The sequence below is a fragment of the Telmatherina bonti genome (genome assembly GCF_933228915.1).
Source record: "Telmatherina bonti genome assembly, chromosome: 14".
Taxonomy (NCBI): Eukaryota; Metazoa; Chordata; class Actinopteri; order Atheriniformes; family Telmatherinidae; genus Telmatherina; species Telmatherina bonti.
Genome location: NC_136612.1, coordinates 27,493,782 through 27,512,206, shown reverse-complemented (window position 1 = coordinate 27,512,206; position 18,425 = coordinate 27,493,782). Strand labels below are relative to the sequence as shown.

At 39.2% G+C, this 18,425-nt stretch overlaps 1 protein-coding gene across 1 annotated transcript; it reads left to right on the top strand.

The window, feature by feature from the left end:
• Positions 1-1,269: 1,269 nt before the first annotated feature.
• On the top strand, positions 1,270-13,919 carry fmnl1a (formin-like 1a; the record flags this gene model as incomplete). Its single annotated transcript, XM_079252489.1, has 25 exons — positions 1,270-1,452; positions 4,978-5,061; positions 5,401-5,487; positions 5,576-5,649; positions 6,336-6,419; positions 6,507-6,650; positions 7,244-7,352; positions 7,560-7,636; positions 7,721-7,814; positions 8,102-8,176; positions 8,273-8,383; positions 9,939-10,088; positions 10,203-10,304; positions 10,891-11,437; positions 11,517-11,641; positions 11,754-11,956; positions 12,051-12,285; positions 12,369-12,437; positions 12,517-12,597; positions 12,689-12,818; positions 12,899-13,062; positions 13,153-13,254; positions 13,331-13,426; positions 13,539-13,653; positions 13,783-13,919. 25 exons carry the CDS (start codon positions 1,270-1,272, stop codon positions 13,845-13,847), a joined length of 3,306 nt encoding a protein of 1,101 aa, XP_079108615.1. The 3' UTR covers positions 13,848-13,919.
• Between the last annotated feature and the right edge of the window lie 4,506 nt (positions 13,920-18,425).

The following is an 18,425-nucleotide window of genomic DNA, read 5'->3' as shown; positions in this document are numbered from 1 at the left end:
TCAAGTCCTTGTAGGAAATTCCATCCTTTTTGTTCAATGATTTGTGGAAAACAGTCTTGGTTGTACCAAAACACACCCCTTTCCAATATTGACAAAAAGTTAAAAAAAAATAGTTATTAATAATAGTGGTAGCTGTTTTAGTAGATTAAGCGGTATCGGAGTGAAATATTATCCTTGAATGAATAACTAAGCACATCAACTGAGCGATTACAAATAAACATTTAAATGTGTATAGAACGACAAAAAAATATATATTTTAATGAATAGATATGCATGCACTTATTAGTTATTTAATCCACTACCGTCACTTTAACTGATAGAATTCTTTAAAAATTCAGATTAATGTTTGTGATTGTTAAAAGCCCAGAAGACCTCAAAAGCACCATCACAACATGAAGTCGTTATCTTCAAACACACGGGGGCGCTGTTTCACAATTCTTGACCTTTTTTGGTGGCAGTGCACCTACCTCAACCTGAAACACATAAACAATCCATATTCATGTGAAAATAGATACCAGAGCAAATGTGACTCTATGGGGAAAAAGAGCAGCTCCAGTGTAGAGATTTTGGTTTTAGGGTTGAGCAGAAAAAATGTGTTTGTCCTTGTTGGTTAATTTGGCACAATACACCTGCTGTTGCAAATAGTGTGTTTACTTTATCCTGCACACTACTTCTTTTCAGTCTGGTACCACTAGATGTTTCTCATCGTCTATTAATTGTACGCCGAACGGTTGCCATGTTTACTGCTCTCCCTCTCAGGTTCTGCTGCAGTCACACACAGGAAGTTACTCTTCTGCTTTTTTGCTTCTGTGGTTTCTGTCTGTGTTACAGAGTGTATCACACTCCCCTCTCCTTCCTCTCCAGTGCAGGCCATCTTAGCTGTACTAACCACAGAGGTTCTCAGTGAGTGTAGAGAGTTGTTAGTGAAACATAGGTAATTTATTTTTTTTTTTTTGTTGTCCTGAAAGGCCCTTTTTACCTTTTTCTTAAAGGAAGGCTCCTGGCAGACAGAGAAGTTAATGAGAGGGCAAACATGAGGACAACCCTTCTTTTTTCCTCACCTACCCTGTCCTCAGGACAGAGGAGGATTGATTAAGAGGGAGACTCAATGTTTCTCACCTTGAAGGCCCAGGACTTAGTTTAATTTTGGCCTTTTTGCTCTTGTTGTTTTGAGTGATCACCTGTTGTCACTCTGCTTTGGAATCCTGATTTCTTAATAGAAAGGTTTTGTGTAAAGCTTTCCTCCTGGATTACTTTTGGAGATTAGTGATGGGGAATGCGGCTGCAGGGGGCTTGGAGCAGGAACCAGCCGAGGGGCGAGAGGCCAGGAACTCAGTCAGCACAGCTTCTACAATGAGTGACCCAACGCCAACTGTGAAGAAGCAACCGGCAGCCCCAAAACTTCCCATGCCCCCAGAGGAAGAGCTGGAGGAGCGCTTCAATGTGGTGCTGGTAAGAGGCTAAGGCAAACACCCTTGCTGCATATGAAAACAAAGAGGTTATACTGGAGGGGCTTCTTATTATGCAAGGGATTTGTAGGCACAGAAAAATAAGACAGCATTAAAACGAATCAGTAATGACTGAAAGTTGTGTGGTGAGAAACCTGTTTTACTAGATAAAGAATGAGTCTTTCCTTCAGCTTGATTTGAAAAGTTCATGCTGAGAAGATGGTGATTATTGCATGTAAGAGTTGCTGGCCCCAAGGGGGAAGTTAAGCAATGCATTTACATGAAAGAGCGTAGAACCGGAAAGCAAGTGTTTCACCATTCCTTCAATAGTCTTTCAACAATTCAAACAACATTAAAGTGTGTGATTTATACTTAAACCACTACAATATGTACATTCTGTATGTGTCACATTTAGTCTAATAATATCTAGGAATTCAGGGCTACTTTTGATTTTAAGTTATGTAGTTGCATATTGCATATATGAAAAAAAAACTGTCATTTATTAAAGAAGAATATGTCTGATGTAAAACTTTTTATTTCACAACTTGGTCTAATTTGCACAGCTGTAAAAAAAAAAGAAAGAAAAAAGGTCCAAAATGGAGGTTTTAAGAAACAAGATAAACTGTGATATTATGGTACATATCAGTCAGTTAAGTCAGTCAGAAAAACATGTCTCAGTCCTTTTAAGAACGAGAAGTTCTGTAAATACATCAATAGAACAGCATATAATAGTACCAAGACAATGTCAAAATGTAGACATTGTTTTTTCTTCCCTTTCTATACATTGAGTCAACACTTGATGCAAGCAGATTGTCCTAAACGTTTAAAGACTGAGACGAAAAGACTAGAAAATAGCTGTTATGCTGTAAAATGTTTCAGATCTTAAATTTGCAACCCTAACTTGAGCGAAAATGGAACTGATGTGGGTGTTGTCACTTTCTCTGGGCCAGAGCTCATGCAAGAAAGACGGAGAGGAAGAGGACAAATGTCCACTTGTCTTAAATAATAATAATAGAAAAAAAAACTATTATTAGTAAACATTCTGCATGTATTACAACAGCATTGCATTGTAATGAGACTTCAAGTGTTGATTTGAAATAGACATTTTATTATGTAAAAATAAATTAAATAAAGGAATTAGCTTACTAAAATGAATAAGAAAGACCATGGAGGAATATTTGAAACCACAACTGAAATCCTTTAACAAGTAAGAAATCCTTTACATCACCATTAGTTTCCAGAGACTTGTAGAGTTTTGTTAAAGGAAATGATGATGTAACACAGAAGTAAACAAGCTCCTCGACTCAAACTTTTTTTTTTTTTTTGGAAACTTGATTGGATCAGTTTTAAAACCAGTACTTTATTATTCATTTTTAAATATTTCTTTTCCTTTAGATCCTGAACAAGGTTACATTTTTTTCAGGTTTGACATTGGGTTTGTTGCCTTTGTGCAACTTTCAAACTGGCCAAATAGAGTTTACATGATTTGCAGATCAGTGAATCCTGTTTTCCTGATTTTTCCCTTAATTCCTGTTGTAAAATAACATATCAAATTCCTAAAATATCTCAGAGGCTATGTGTTCAACAGTTCAGTGTTTAACAGAGTAAAGCTGAGGAAAGCTGTTGTACTTCTTATGGCTGAAACAACAAAAGGCCAACATCATTCAAACAATTTCCAAGAAATTTTACAACTTCAGTATCTCAAAATAACTTAAAAGGCTTTTTATTTTTTCAAATCTGGTTCATACATTCTTATAAACTTTGACTCTTGAATTAACAGTGTGGCTATTTAAAACTATCTAACAAAACTAGTTTGTTTTGCTCTTTGGGAGAAATAGTTTTCTGTCAGATGGCCCATAAAGCTTCACGACTGCTGCAGCCTTTTTCAGGCATCACATGAATAAATGACCTCACTTCCTTTGTTTTTTGTTTTTTTTTAACCAAAATACTTCTAATTTAAAGTGAAAAAAACAAGCCAAACAGGGACTTAATGTCTGAATCACAAACTCTGCACGAGAGGAAAGAAAGTTGACTTTTCACATTCTTTATTTCTGCATAGCTTGTCACAATTTGTCATCCTCTGTTTTTTGTTTTTTGTTTTTTTTTTTTGTTTTGTTTTTTTGTACCACAAAACCCACAGCAGGACCACTCCCTTGCCCCACCAAGGATGGAGCTCAACTCCTGAGCGCCAAAGCAACAGCCATTTCTGTTTTGCATCTTTTAAAAAAAAAAAAAAAAAGTGTGAAAAGAAACGACAGGCAGCTTTTTTTTTTTTTTTTTTGCTGTACAAGGGTAGATTTAAAACCACACCCAATGGTGAGGGAATTATTTTTTATCAGTAAATGATGTGTTTGCTATTTTGGATCAGAAGGTTCATTGTGGAAATTTTACAGTCAATTATGTTGAAAAAAGCACTTTGAATGTTTAGTTACCATCTCCACTTCTTGACTGGTTTATTTAGAGTTTATGCCCCTTTCTATTTATTAATATATTTTATTTGAACCTTTATTTTACCAGGCAGATGCTTGAGATCAAATGATCTCTCTTTAAAGCACGGCCTGGTCAACATGGGAGCAGTAACACAGATAACTGTGGGGGGGTGGGGGGGGGGGGGGGGGGGGGTGGGGGGGGGGGGGGGGGCACTGACCAACACATTACACAAGACTTGGTAAATGGTAAATGGACTTGTACTTATATGTCGCTTTTCCAGTCATGCCGATAACTCTTACACTACTTCTCACACTTACATGCATATACCCTGACAGGCACATCGGGGGGCAACTTGGGGTTCAGTGTCTTACCATAGTCAGAGGAAGCCTGAAATTGATCTCCCAACTTTCCAGTTGAAAGACAACTGCTCTCCCTCCTGAGCTACAGCTTCCTCCACTTAACAATTTTAAAGCACTCTTTAAAACATTAAAACAATGTTAAAACACAAAATTCACCAAGACACAGTGCACAGCATGTCATGCCGCAAAGCACCCACACCATTCCATATCTCCCATCCACGTGTCTGTGACGAGTTTCAAAGTGAGAGAGACAAACGACACATCTGAAGACAGATATTTCTGTGTCCATCATTTCAGTGAGTCAAACAGAAACTGTTCTTTTGAGTATTAACAATAAGCCTCTGATCACCTCAATCAGCCCACCACCAAGACTGTGGAGGTGGGGAGTTCTTGAAGTCACCCCAATTACGTATATGGTTTGTGGAAAAGGATGGCTTCCTGTCAGCGTTGATTTCTTTATCATAGTCAAAGATATTTAGGTTTTTTTTTTTTTTTTTTTTGGATGCATGGTATCTGCTGACAACCATCCATACATTCATGTAAACACTGAGTCATCTCTGCTTCCAGCAGGTGGTTACCGCCCTCCCTGTCACCGGAAGTGCGTGTGTGGTTTTCTGCATTTTCATACACGCATTAGCAGGAAGAATGAAGAAATTACAACACTAAGGATGACAATGAAGATGTTTTGAACAAAATGTCACAAGAACTTATATTTGGTGTGTGTTTTTCCTCTCTTTCAGAGCTACATGAACTTGCCCCCTGACAAACTGAAGCTGCTAAGTCAGTACGACAATGAAAAGAAATGGGAATTAGTCTGTGATCAGGTAAGAATTAGCTGAAAATATTTCAGTTGCAAAGGTCAACATACATCATGACTGATAGGGGGTTGGGTTATTGGGTTGTTACTGGGGTGGAGTTGATGTGAAGTGTATAAATACCTATAAGGGTTTGTGTGGTGTGTGATGTGTCAAAACCTTGCTGCATAGTTTCTGTGGTGGCAGCTGAAAAGGCGTCGGCATGGAAACACACATATGTGTTTTGACAGGTGGGAATGGCTTGAAATGTTGCGTGCAGAGAGATGTGCATCTCCTCCAGACATCGTTTAGGGGTTTCAGATGAAATGAACTGTGTTAAAAGCAAACATTTATTAACTTCCCCACCAGGAGCGTTTCCAAGTGAAGAGTCCCCCATCCACTTACCTGAGCAAGATCAAGAGCTTCTACCAAGATCAGGGGGGAGTGTCTCGCAGGGTCAGTGGAACGCATCGCCCGGTTTTCACATTTAATCAAAGACTCATTTTCATTGAAGTCATGAATTGATCTAATTTGCTGCTTTTAGTTGAAGAAAAGGATCCAAGATGCAACTCAGGTCCTTAAAAACTTGGAGATTTCCCTTCGCACAAATCACATCGGGTGAGCAAGTTAAACTGGGTCAGGCTGTCTGATGTTTAGTCAGTTATTCAATGTTTAGTGTATTTTATGTAGCTTTTAGTGACCCGTTGCTTTTTTGTATACTTATGGCAAATGTAATCATGGTATGCTTTTTTTTGTTTTTCCTTTTTATGTGTGTTTTTTCTTGTCTATCACCTGCATGTACATCAGCTTTTAGATCTGATAGTTGGACATGCAATGTGGAGTTTTATCTTAAGAAAACTAGTTGGTTCATTACCTCCTATCCAACAGATAAACAGGCAGGGAAACCACTAACTTAAGTCACGCTATGCAGATACTGGTACCTTTAGTCTTTATTTATCCTCTTTAGGTTTATTTGTGCACGATAGGGACATCAGTATTGCATGAAGGGAAATTTGAAAACTAAAAAAAATCTAGTGTAAGAATCCCACAAGGAAGTGAAAAAAGCAGCTCATTATTAGTTATTCAAGCCCAGCTCTCTAGTTTGAAGCTATTTACCAGATACATGGGAGTGAACTGAAGTTAGCAAGACAAGCTACTTGTGCTGCTCTTCAATCTTATATTTTACTTGTCAGTGCAAGATTGTGCTGCTTTTTCTCCCTTCCTAGTTCCACAGTCTGAGAGCTGAATCGTTTTATGAAATACTTCTTGTAATTGCATCAAATGGGGTTTTTTTCTGCCTGTAGATGGGCGCAGGAGTTTCTCAATGAGCAGAATAAAGGTTTGGATATTCTGGTGGAATACTTGTCTCATGCTCAAAGCGACACCTCGTGAGTACTAACAGAATATACTAAATCTGCTGCCATGTTCGCTATGAAATTATTCATCGCTGAGGCTCTTTCTCAACACGTTTTCAGATTTGATGTGGAGACTGTGGAGAATGGTGGCACCTTGTCAGACAGACAAAAGCCAGCAGAGAGATCAATGGAAGATTTGACCAAAAGCTCCAGCAGTGGTCATTCCCACGGGATGAGCAGAGCAGCTCGAGCACTGACTGTAAGGTAAGAAGCACCAGTCATAAGAAGCAGAACCAGAGGTTTAAATAAAGCACTTTCGCATTATGATTTCTTCTCAACATACACTTTAAGCATATATATGTATGTCTGAAGCAATCTAAAGTAGAATAATGCAAAGCAGAAGTGGTGTGATAGTTGCATTATGAAGTGTTCAAATGCTTCTTTCTTAGAGAGCTGCATTGAAAGGAAAGCTAAACGATAATCTCCTAAAAGGGGGACAAAATGATGGACTTTCCATCAGCAGAATATGAAGCAAACTCTGCATTAGACTTTGAAATGTAATCAAAATGCCTTTATTAGGAAGTGGAATGAAATCTGTATACCCTGCCTTTCTCTGTTATTAACTTCCTTTTGAAAAAGACAACTGTGGCAAATCCCTCAGTTTTTCATTTTCTTTCTTATTTACATTCTCTCTCTTCTCCTTCCATCTGATGCTTTCATTCCAGCTGTCAAGCAAATGTAATGTTTAGAGCTTGAAGTCATAGCTACATGCAGCTTCAGTGTAGTTTCAAACCGTTTGCACAAATAGCGACATATTTTACCTCAAAGTGATTTTACATATACCTCTATATTTACAGAATAAGCTCCACACTGGCAAACAAGATGCATAAGAAGTCTCATTCCTCCCACCAGAGAGATGATGTACACGTATGCATCATGTGCCTGCGAGCCATCATGAATTACCAGGTAGATCCAAGTCATTCACCTCATATTCTCTTATTTAAAAGTGCTTTTTGTGCCAGTGGGCTTGCAAGTTCAGCTCAAACCAAAAATGCAATGCATATTTCTTTGTCATGTCTAAGAAAAGTCATGACATCTCATATTAAACCCAATTTTCCTTTACATTTTAAAGTGGCTTTCGATCAGCTGATTATGTCTTCCTTCTGCTTTTAGTCTGGTTTTAACCTGGTGATGACTCACCCACGCTGTGTGAATGAAATCACCCTCAGCCTCAACAGCAAGAATCCCAGGTGAGAGCAAATGTGTGTGACGCAAAGTGTGTGTTTACTGCCTGTCTGTATCCACAATGAACCGCTCCTCGTCTGCTGTGACAGGACCAAAGCGCTGGTGTTGGAGTTGCTGGCTGCTGTGTGTCTCGTCAGAGGAGGGCATGACATCATTCTGTCTGCTTTTGACAACTTTAAGGAGGTGAAATGAATGTTTATTAAATGAACATTTCACCATATTTGAATGGAGGCATATGGCTTGTGCTCTGTGGGCCGCCTATTATTGCACACTTCCTCTCATGCATTACTCATCCCACGGGTTTCTGTTCTCACATGCACTGTTGTCATATTTTTGGCACATGTGTAACAGTCACACATGTGTGCATAAAGTCAAGGGTACAGCATATACCATGCATATATTTTTACTCAGAAAAATACCATTTTTGCTCTTTCGCCCCCCTGTGGTAAACATGTGGTACTTTCTCTCAGGTGAGCAAAGAAAAGAACCGCTTTGAGAAGTTGATGGAGTATTTCATCCATGATGACAACAACATTGATTTCATGGTAAGATTACAGATTTAGCACCCTGCTACATTAGATGGAGAAGCGCAAACAGACTGGATGAAACTGAGGCTTGACTTGGCTTGTGTCTGACTGCAGGTGGCCTGCATGCAGTTCATCAATATTGTGGTCCATTCGGTGGAGAACATGAATTTCCGTGTCCACCTGCAGTATGAGTTCACTCACCTTGGATTAGACAAGTATCTGGAGGTAAGTGTGTTTAAAATATATATATATATATATATATATATATATATATATATATATATATATATATATATATATATATATATATATATATATATATATATATATATAAAACTGTGGCATATACTGATGCCTCAAAAGGGACTTAAGAATGACTTTAGTAAATATTCAGTCAGTGATGGTCAGTGATGCATTGAAGTGATCTTCCAAGGAATTATCAAGTAAATCTGCAGTTCTTCTTTGAGGAGCCTCATAATGACTCACAGGTCTTTGTTTAGCTGTCCCGCCCTCATGGATCAGTCTGTTTTTTTGTTTTTGTTTTTTTTTTTTATCAAAGTTTTTGACAGTAGCAGATTATGTTTTCATATAAACTGTTTTTAATGACACTGCTGGGCATTTGCCAGGCCAGAAAATAACAATTGCTATTTTGATAGATTTTCAATTTGACAATTTCATAAAAAAAAACCATTAGATCATCATTTCTCTCTCGCATCTCCCCAAAGCTGTCTACTGAGGGGAGTGGTTACTGGAGCTTAGGGAGAGGCATTCTGTAGCGTTTTTGTCCGCTGACCAGTCCTGAATTTTCTAAGCCGTGTTTTGTGTTTAATGACAGCACCTGGCCTCATTCTCCACAAGACCATGGTGTGGTAAAGATGAATTTTATGGTTCAGCCATGTTTGGCAGAAATATGCAAGGTCTTCCCTGAGAAAAGATGCCATCCTGATGAGAGCATATGTTGCTCCAAAGCCTGTGTACATTTTTTAGTTGAGCTGAGGACTGCAGGATGTCTGGATCTTGTTCACATATGGCTTCTTCTTTGCATGACAGAACTTTAATCTACATTTGTGGATGGGAGTGCAATCTGTGTTCACAGAAGATGATTTCTGGAAGCGTTCCAGAACTCATGCCGTGATTTTCATGGCAGAGTCATGCCTGTTTGGGACACAATGTTTCATGAGAGCCTGAATATCATGTGAATCCCGCTCTGATTTACAGCTGCGTACCATGAATGCAGAGTTATCTCCAATCCGTGGAATCTTTTGATTTAGTATACACATACATATATATATATATATATATATATATATATGTGTGTGTGTGTGTGTGTGTGTGTGTGTGTGTGTATGTATGTATTGTTTGTATATGTATATTTACTTTATTATACTAAGAAATATTCTGTTTTTGTTTAGCAGCAACAACTTTCTCCAGCTCTTTCTTATAGTATCACTTATTTTGATTGCCTTTTTTTTTTTTTTGCTAACTTTAATGTTAGATGAGCTAATATTTTAAGTAAAAGTAAAACAGTTAAATGTCTTAATTTCAAAGTTTGATGTTTTATGATCTCTAATAAGAATAAAATGTTGTGTTATAGAATGTGTAAATAATTTCATTCTCTTCTCAGTTGCATTTGACACAGTAACCTAGTTTTTTTTTTTTAAAACTGTGGTTTTAACTCATTGTTGTAAACATGCAGTATGTATATTATTTCACACAACACCTTTTCTGAGTCATCATTTATTCTTGTAACATTTTATTTTGTTGTGTTATTATGCATCAGAGTCTGAAAGACACGGAAAGTGAGAAGCTACACGTTCAGATCCAGGCCTACCTGGACAATGTGTTAGATGTAGGAGCTCTGCTGGAGGATGCTGAGAACAGAGGAGGGGTGCTGGAGCATGTGGATGAACTACAGGAGCACAATATACAGGTCCAAAAAGCTTAGAACAAATGAATAGAGATATCTTTTGTACACAAAAAATACACTTTTGTGTCTAGTGTGTGAAGTTATATTAAAGATGTTTATCTGTCTGCTGTGTTACAGCTGAATGCCCGGCTTCAGGACATTGAGAATCAGACTGGAGAGAGGATAGCTGAGCTTGAAACTCAGCTCATGCAGGCCACCAAGGAGGCTGAGCTGCTCAAAGTATGTCTATATTGTCTTTTAATGAGAATTTAATAAGATTAATAAGATAATGAAGGTGTGCTGTTATCAATGTTAGTTTTTTTAATCCAGCCATTAGATTCAATTTGACTCAAGAGATGGGATAGAAAAGTAAAAAGTTATCTTGTAATTATCTTAAATAACAAAAGAAGAGAGCATTTACACCAGTTAATTAAATCTCCAAATTACCTTGCAACTCTCTCCGTGTTAGTGGGAGAACCTGGGGATGGTCATGTTAACCTTTTTGTTCAGAGAGAAACATTTAGGTTAAAAGTATGCTGGATTCTAGGTTTATATCACAGCAACGGTGGGATGGTTTGACATGAATTCTGGATGAATTTTACTCGTCATCTAACTTTTTATCTTCATTTTGTTCAAAACTGCATCCTGAATTGTGGATTATTTTAACCAGTAGATGCTAATAACATTTCTGAATGTTTTTTTTTTTTTTTTTTAAATGACCTTTATCTGAAGACCTGTTTAGGGATGTTAACCTGAGAAGCTTGAAGGCGTTTGGACTGAGTGCTGCTTGTGGAGAAAAGTCAGGCTCTGTTTTTGTGTCCTGCAGGAAAGCCTGCGAGAATCGTGCTCCCAGGTTAGCTCTTTGCAGCAAAGAGAAAGAGAGCGGGAGCTGGACAGGGAGAGGGAGAAGGACAGGGAGCGTCTGACCACCTCCGTCGGCCAGTCGCCGTCCGAGCTGGAGCAGAAGATCCAGGAGCTGCAGGAGAAGGGGCTGATCCGACTGGGACGAAACCCCTCGGGAGGTCTGGACATCCAGGTCGTGCCTGTTACTGTGGTTGAATACGTGCAAAGCTCACCTTCAGCCGTCACTCCTGGCTCAGCTGATACCGCCTCCCCAGCATCCACCGTCATCCCTCCTCCTCCTCCTCCTCCTCCTCCTCCTGGTGGCTCAGGACAAATTACATCTATTGCACCTCCACCTCCACCTCCTCCACCCCCTCCGCCAGCTGGAGCAGTTCCACCTCCTCCTCCTCCTCCACCAGGTGCTGGACCCCCACCACCTCCTCCTCCACCAGGTGCAGGACCTCCACCTCCACCTCCGCCACCTGGAGGTGGACCCCCACCACCTCCTGGAGCACCGGACCCTCATTCAGGTGAGTAAATTGATGCAAATCAGTGAAGAGCTGCAGAAGCTGTGTTTGAGCCGTCTTCTTCGGTTGTGTGTTTCTCCAGGGCTTAAAAGCAAGAAGCCTATTCAGACCAAGTTCAGGATGCCTTTGTTGAACTGGCAGGCTTTAAAACCAAACCAGGTTACTGGCACGGTCTTCAACGAGCTGGACGATGAGCAGATCTTAGGGGTGAGAACTTCGCCAAAGCCCACCTTATCCAACCAGATAACACCTTTTCTTTTGAACCATGAACCAAAATCCCATCTCTCTCCTCCTCTGGCTTTCTCTCCGTCTCTACCAGGAGTTAAACATGGAGATGTTTGAGGAGCAGTTCAAGACTAGGGCCCAAGGTAATTCAGTAGATATGTCCAAGATCAAGAAAAAGAATGTCCAAAAGGCCCCGACCAAGACGTCCTTGATTGATGCCAACAAGGCCAAGAATCTGGCAATTACGCTACGCAAGGGAGGAATGAGCCCTTCTGCAATCTGCACAGCTATAGAGACGTATGTTCTTCTGCTAGATTGTCTTTCCTCCTCATGAAGATACTTAACCATGTCCGGTCAATCATACCTTAACCCTCATTCTTTTCTTGTTCAGGTATGACCAGGAGTCGCTGTCCATAGACTTCCTGGAATTGCTTGAACACTTCATACCATCAGACTTCGAGATGAAGCTTCTGGTTAATTATGAGAAAGAAGGCCGTCCGCTGGAGGAGCTGACTGATGAAGACCAGTTTATTTTACACTTTGGAAAGATTCCTCGTCTCAGCCAACGAATAAACACTCTTACTTTCATGGGCAACTTCCCAGAATCAGTCAAACGTCTGCAGCCGGTCAGTTTATCCGTCATGCATTAAAGATTCAGCCGGAACAGATTTAATACCGATGTGCTGATGTCGTTTAACTTCCTCCACAGCAACTGAACTCCATCATCGCTGCGTCCATGTCCATCAAGTCTTCAGTCAAACTGAAAAAGATCTTAGAAGTAAGTAAGACTAAATACTAAATACTGATGCCGTTTCTAAATGTCATGTTTCGCTCTTCATTCTTGCGTTTCCTTCCAGATTGTTCTTGCCTTTGGTAACTACATGAACAGCAGTAAAAGAGGGGCAGCCTACGGTTTCAGGCTACAGAGTCTGGACCTTGTAAGTAGCTTTTGTTTGCAGACTTTGTTTCTACATCACTGCCCCCAGAGGAAGATCTAAATCAGATTTATCTCTCTTGTCTATGTTTCAGCTACTGGAGACTAAATCCACTGACCGCACACAGACGCTACTTCACTTCATCACCAACATCATACAAGATAAATACTCTGATTTGGCCAACTTCCACACTGAACTTCACTTTGTAGACAAAGCAGCTCTTGGTATGCACACGTGCACATATTCATGCAGCATTTTATTCAATTAGGAAATGTGATAAAACTCATTTAGATTTCTTTGTTAGTGTCCTTGGACGGCATTCTGCAAGATATCCGCACATTAGAGCGAGGAATGGAGATGACCAAGAAGGAGTTCCTGGTGCAGGATGACAGCCCCGTGCTGAAGGAATTCATCAAAACAAACAGCGAGCAGCTGGAAACGTTGATCAAAGATAGCAAGACAGCGCAGGTCGGCCTTTTGCAAGTATCAAACACTCATGCAGCTCTCAGAAACACACCACATCCTCTCAAACACATGCATTGGCTGTTCTTTCTCCAGGAGGCGTATGCTGCTGTGGTGGAGTATTTCGGAGAGAATCCCAAAACTACTCAGCCTTCTATGTTTTTCCCCCTGTTTGGACGCTTCATAAGAGCCTATAAAGTGAGCATGTTCATCAGAATTATTTGTTATGATCAATGCACTGCATGCTAACAGATTTTGTCATGATGGAATGTAGACAGCACAGCAAGCGATTGAGCAGAAGAAGAAGGCTGAAAGCGAGAGCCACGAGGTAAAAGAGTCACCATCTCCAAATAAACCTGGAGCGCAAAAGGTAAAAAAAAACAACCTATAAATAAAAAATAAGAGTACGTATAAAATGCTCTTAAACTGACATTCAGGCACTTCATGAATGGAAAATAACTTTAATGTTGCATGTTTTCCAGGGCCCCATGATGCCTAAGATGCCTCAGATGGACCTGATCGCAGAGCTGAAGAAGAGGCAGGTGAAACCTCCGGTGCGTGAGGGGAAAGATGGCGCCCTGGAGGACATCATTACAGGTACTGTAATGCCATAATTGCAACAGGAAGCATGTTGTTGCATTGCAAGTCGTACTCTGGATATTTCACATCTAAATGAGGGTAAAATTCTCCTGCTAAGGCAGCTTGTCTGTGCTTGTTCTTCCTCAGATCTGAGGAACACACCATACAGGCGGACAGATGGTCGCCGGCCAGCGCAACGCCAGGACACTTAAGCCACTTCTGGCGGAGAATTTTTCCAACAAATGTTACTGCAATCACTATCAACCATACAAGCAAGACCAACTTTAAATGTGCTTTATACACAACATATCAAAACGTTGTAATAAACATGGCTGTATGGAATATTTTACTATGAACTTAGACTGTAAATAGAAGTGGGAAAACTTTTTTAACATTATACATTTCACCATATTGATTTCAAATGTGAGCAGTGTGTTTCTGTGATACCTCAGTGGGTTTGTATTTGCCAATTATTCATTGTATTATCATAATTATTATTCTACATTTGCCAATGGTAAAAAAAAAACCCTTTTGTTCAGCAACTGTGTCTTTGTTTTTATTTAACTTTAAGAAGTTGGACTCAAAAAGTGCTTCGTGTGAGAGCATAAAGGTAAAAGTCCAGCAAATACAAAGCAAGATCAGACTGTACAAGAGAGCTGCACTTTATTGGACACACAATCACAGCAAATTATGTACAAAAGGAGGCAGGTTCAACTGCCTTTCGTCTTCTCACGGGAAAAACACACACATTTCTCACAGAATATTGTGGCATCCACACTGATAAATTAGTATCTTCAGTATCAGTAGGTGTTTAGATTTATATATCATTATATCATAGATCTATTTTCTGTATTATTCTTGTTCTTATATCACACTACTCTACAAATGGGAGAATCACTCTGTGGAAGGAGTACGTCTTCACTGGTGACTTCTCTTGTCGGGGTGCGTTTAGAGCGTTCGGATTCCTAGATGTTCAACACTCTCAGCCACAAAACTTCACAGAAAGACTGAACATGCCTGTGTCACAGATACCAAAAATAATGTGCCATTCTTCATGTTTGTAAACCTCTAACACAGAACCACTTCTTCTCTATTCCTTCTCGTATTTTTGAGAAAACATGTAGACAACATTGTTTTTTTGTTTTTTTTGTTATGTTTTGTTTTTTGTTTTTTTTTAAAAATCAACTTCACCGTGCGTTTGCTTGAGACTATACATGCATTGTTTTGTATATACCTTTGTATCCATCATCGTAGTTTATTAATAAAACCTCTGGCTAGGAATGACTCGGCCTATTTACAAGTCAATTTTGTTTTTCTATTTTTGATGCCAAGAGTTTTGAACATCCACACATCCATGTAAAAATCTCATTTACATACTATAGACTGTAGATTCATTTAAAGAAAAAAGAAATTACAATGGCAAAAGAATAATTATCCCCATATTAATCCATCTTAGTGGCTTTTACAACTCTGATAGCTTAACTCAACTGCTACTTGAAGCCACAAACTGCAGCAGTATAAGCACATAAATTGTACATCCATCCGTTGTCTAGGCTCTTCTGCACTGATCCTCCATATTGCCGCCATCCTTGTTCACATGCAAACATGACAGAAAAATTAAAGCCAAGTAACTCTCTTTTGTCGAAGCAGCGAGGCCTCATATGAAGCTTTTGGGCCCATTTCACAGCAGTTACAATATCTGTGATTCTTACCATCTCCAGCATCACTAATACAGCTTGAATAAACAAATACCAAATGGGCTAACCCATTTGGTATTTGGGTTAGCCCGCCCACAAAAAAAGCAAGACAAGTCACTCAAATAAAACTGATTGTAGCAAAATAAGCTCCTAAACATAGGCACTGGTCCAGCATCCTACACCTGACTTTAAGGTGCAGATTAGCTGGACTAGCATTTTCAAGGACAAGCCTTATACAAGTCAAGATTACATCAAATCTAACTCGGTATTTGTAAAGAAACATCCTAAAATTTCAAAATGAACTTCTATGTATATTACAGAATCTAACAACTATCTATACAGATATTTTAAACAAATATAAAAAATGTTCTGCATATGAATAAATAATCTCAGTGTGAAATGTAATATCTCTCTTAATGAATTAAAAAAGAAAAAAATCTGTACAAAATGGTCACTAATATATAAAACAGAAGAGATGATGACATTTTACAGTGCCAATTTAATCTAGACCTATATATATTTATATATTTATATATATATATGTATATCACATTTTCTTCATAATTATATCATACACAAACATCTCACTTAGATATATTTATATGTATAGTTCTCCTATGTTTCATTTCAAGTTTGCATGAGTTTTTCTGATTGCCAGAGACGTCTGCTGGACACGCCCGAAGCCTCCAGCCATGTGGAAATCACAGCCCGCTAACAATTGTCTTGGGAAAAAAAAAAAAAAAAAGAAAAGTCAGGGGCATTGTCACACACTTCTGGAGGCAGGGTGGGGGTGAGATGGGGGCATCTGTCTCTAACTTTACTTAAGGGAAAACTACTGAGCGTGCATACTTCCTCCCAAACACTCACCAGACGCACATGCAGCAGATTTAACTTCAAGAGTTATGGGTTTGAAAGTGGAACAGTGTGAGTAAGTGAATTTCTTTCATTTGACTTCACGAAATAAGAAACCCAAGGGGCATGAACCAGCTTGGCAGATCTACATAGCACCCAGGGTCGAGGCTTAATTCGCTGTGCTGTGAGCTTGCAGCTCAGGGTCAGTTTAGTCCAACGCCACTGCAACCTGACACACTCTGCATTACAAGTGCTGATTTCCTGGTTAAAAAGAAATGGGAACTAACCAGTTCTCTCTCAGCTTCGTCTTTGGGTAAAAGTGTTATTCTGTCTGTGATGCTGATCTAATACTGCAATACTAGATCATCTGTCAAATTCTGGCAAGAGAGTCTTACAGGCACTGGGAAAACATGGTAACAGGTCCTTGCAGACAAACAGGCTGGAGTATGTCAAAGGCAAAGAGCACTATCTCGGTAAAACTACAAGAGCGCTAATTAGATATTGCACATATTTTTCTTTTATATAATTGAATCCCATCAGAAATTGTCCTAGAATAACTTTAAAAAAAAAAAAGTGATTTTATTAGAGCGACACCAGCAAGCTGAGTGTGACTGGGAAAGAACATCTGATTAGTGTCTCTCTGACTGTCAAGCCCATCCTCTCGTCTCTTGGGGTTTCTTATATAACAAGCACTCTTGTGGAGACAGGGCGAGTCAAAGCCAGCCTTATTAAAGTAGCCTTCAAACTAATCCTGTCTCTCATGCTGCCAACTCTTTGACACAAGCACCCCCCTTGCACATGTTTTAATCTCAGTGTCACAAAGAGTCAATTTCACACAGTCATTCTGGTGAACAGCGGCTAAGTAACACTTTGTCTGCGACTGTCTGTTCGACCTCATCTCCTTCCAAAGAGGCAGCCACGAGGCACACACTCCAGACAGGAGGCTTCCAAATACTTCATTTCTATTATAACTCCAGCTGCACTCACAGAAAAGCCCCCGGCTGCTTTAGCGTTTCAGAAATCTGGCAATAAAACCAAAACAAATTCAGTTACTTGACATTTGAAGATTTGTCCTCATTACAATAAACCAGATTAAGTCAAGTTATAAATAAAACCTTTGGTTCCCAAAAATATTGGGATGGTGTGTAAAATCTATGCAGTCATCTGAAAATAAGGTCCACTTTCTTACTTAAATAGTACAAAGACAACAAGAAGAACTGCTGAAGAATGAAGAACATGGCTTTCAAAAAGTTTAACTAGGAATTTGCTTTTGAGTTTGGTGCCAGAGGAGAGCAAGTGTAACTTTGAAAGTGAAATGCAAAATATTTTCAGTGTGATCAGTGTGTGAGGGGTCTGAACCAGTGGTCTAATTCAGGGTATACACAGGTACATGGAGTATACCAACTTATTTTTCAGTTAGCATTAAGCATACCCATTTTCTAAATGGGTATGCTCAAATGCACATCAACCTTCATCTCAGCTAATGCTATTGATGTCACAGTGGTGCAGTTAGCCAGCAGCTCTATTAACTTCAGCCTGTCCAAAGACATAATAAAGATATTTATATGCCGAGCAGCCTCCCTCCTGCGGCATCTCTTTTTTTTTTTTAAAGCAAAAAAATGAGAGTATAACCCCTTCTTGAGAGACCACTACACCACTGGTCTGAACTGTTTACACTGTTAAAGTCTTAACAGTGTGCACTACCAATCAAAAGTTTGGACGCACTTTCCCATTGGATTTAATGGAAAAATGTGTCCAAACTTTTGACTGGTACTGTAACCGGCCACATATGTTCCAGTGTGCCACAGATGTTACAAATCTGTCTGTACTGTTCAGTATTAATGGTGCTTTAACAGACAGGAGTAGCATTTCTTCATTTTTTATGTCCAAACTATCATTCCCTTGAATGATAGTTTGGATTTCCAATTTGTACATCAAGTTGTTCACAGCCAGTTCTTGCTTTTAGGCTCAAGCCTCTCTAGGAGCTGTTATTATCCCTCCACACTTTGCTGTGAGCTGTGAAATTTTAGGTCCTTTTTCAAATCATTTGCTGATTTTGTGTGAACTTTTCTGGATGCACCAAACTCAAAAACTAAACTTTTTTTTTCCCTTCAACTTTCTTGAATATTTTTCTTTTTTCAGAAAGCAATTCATTTTCTCAGTTTCAACATTTAACATGATGTCAGTGCACGATTTTCCCTTTTCATAAAGGGTTTGAAATATTTTTTTTGTGAGCTGAAA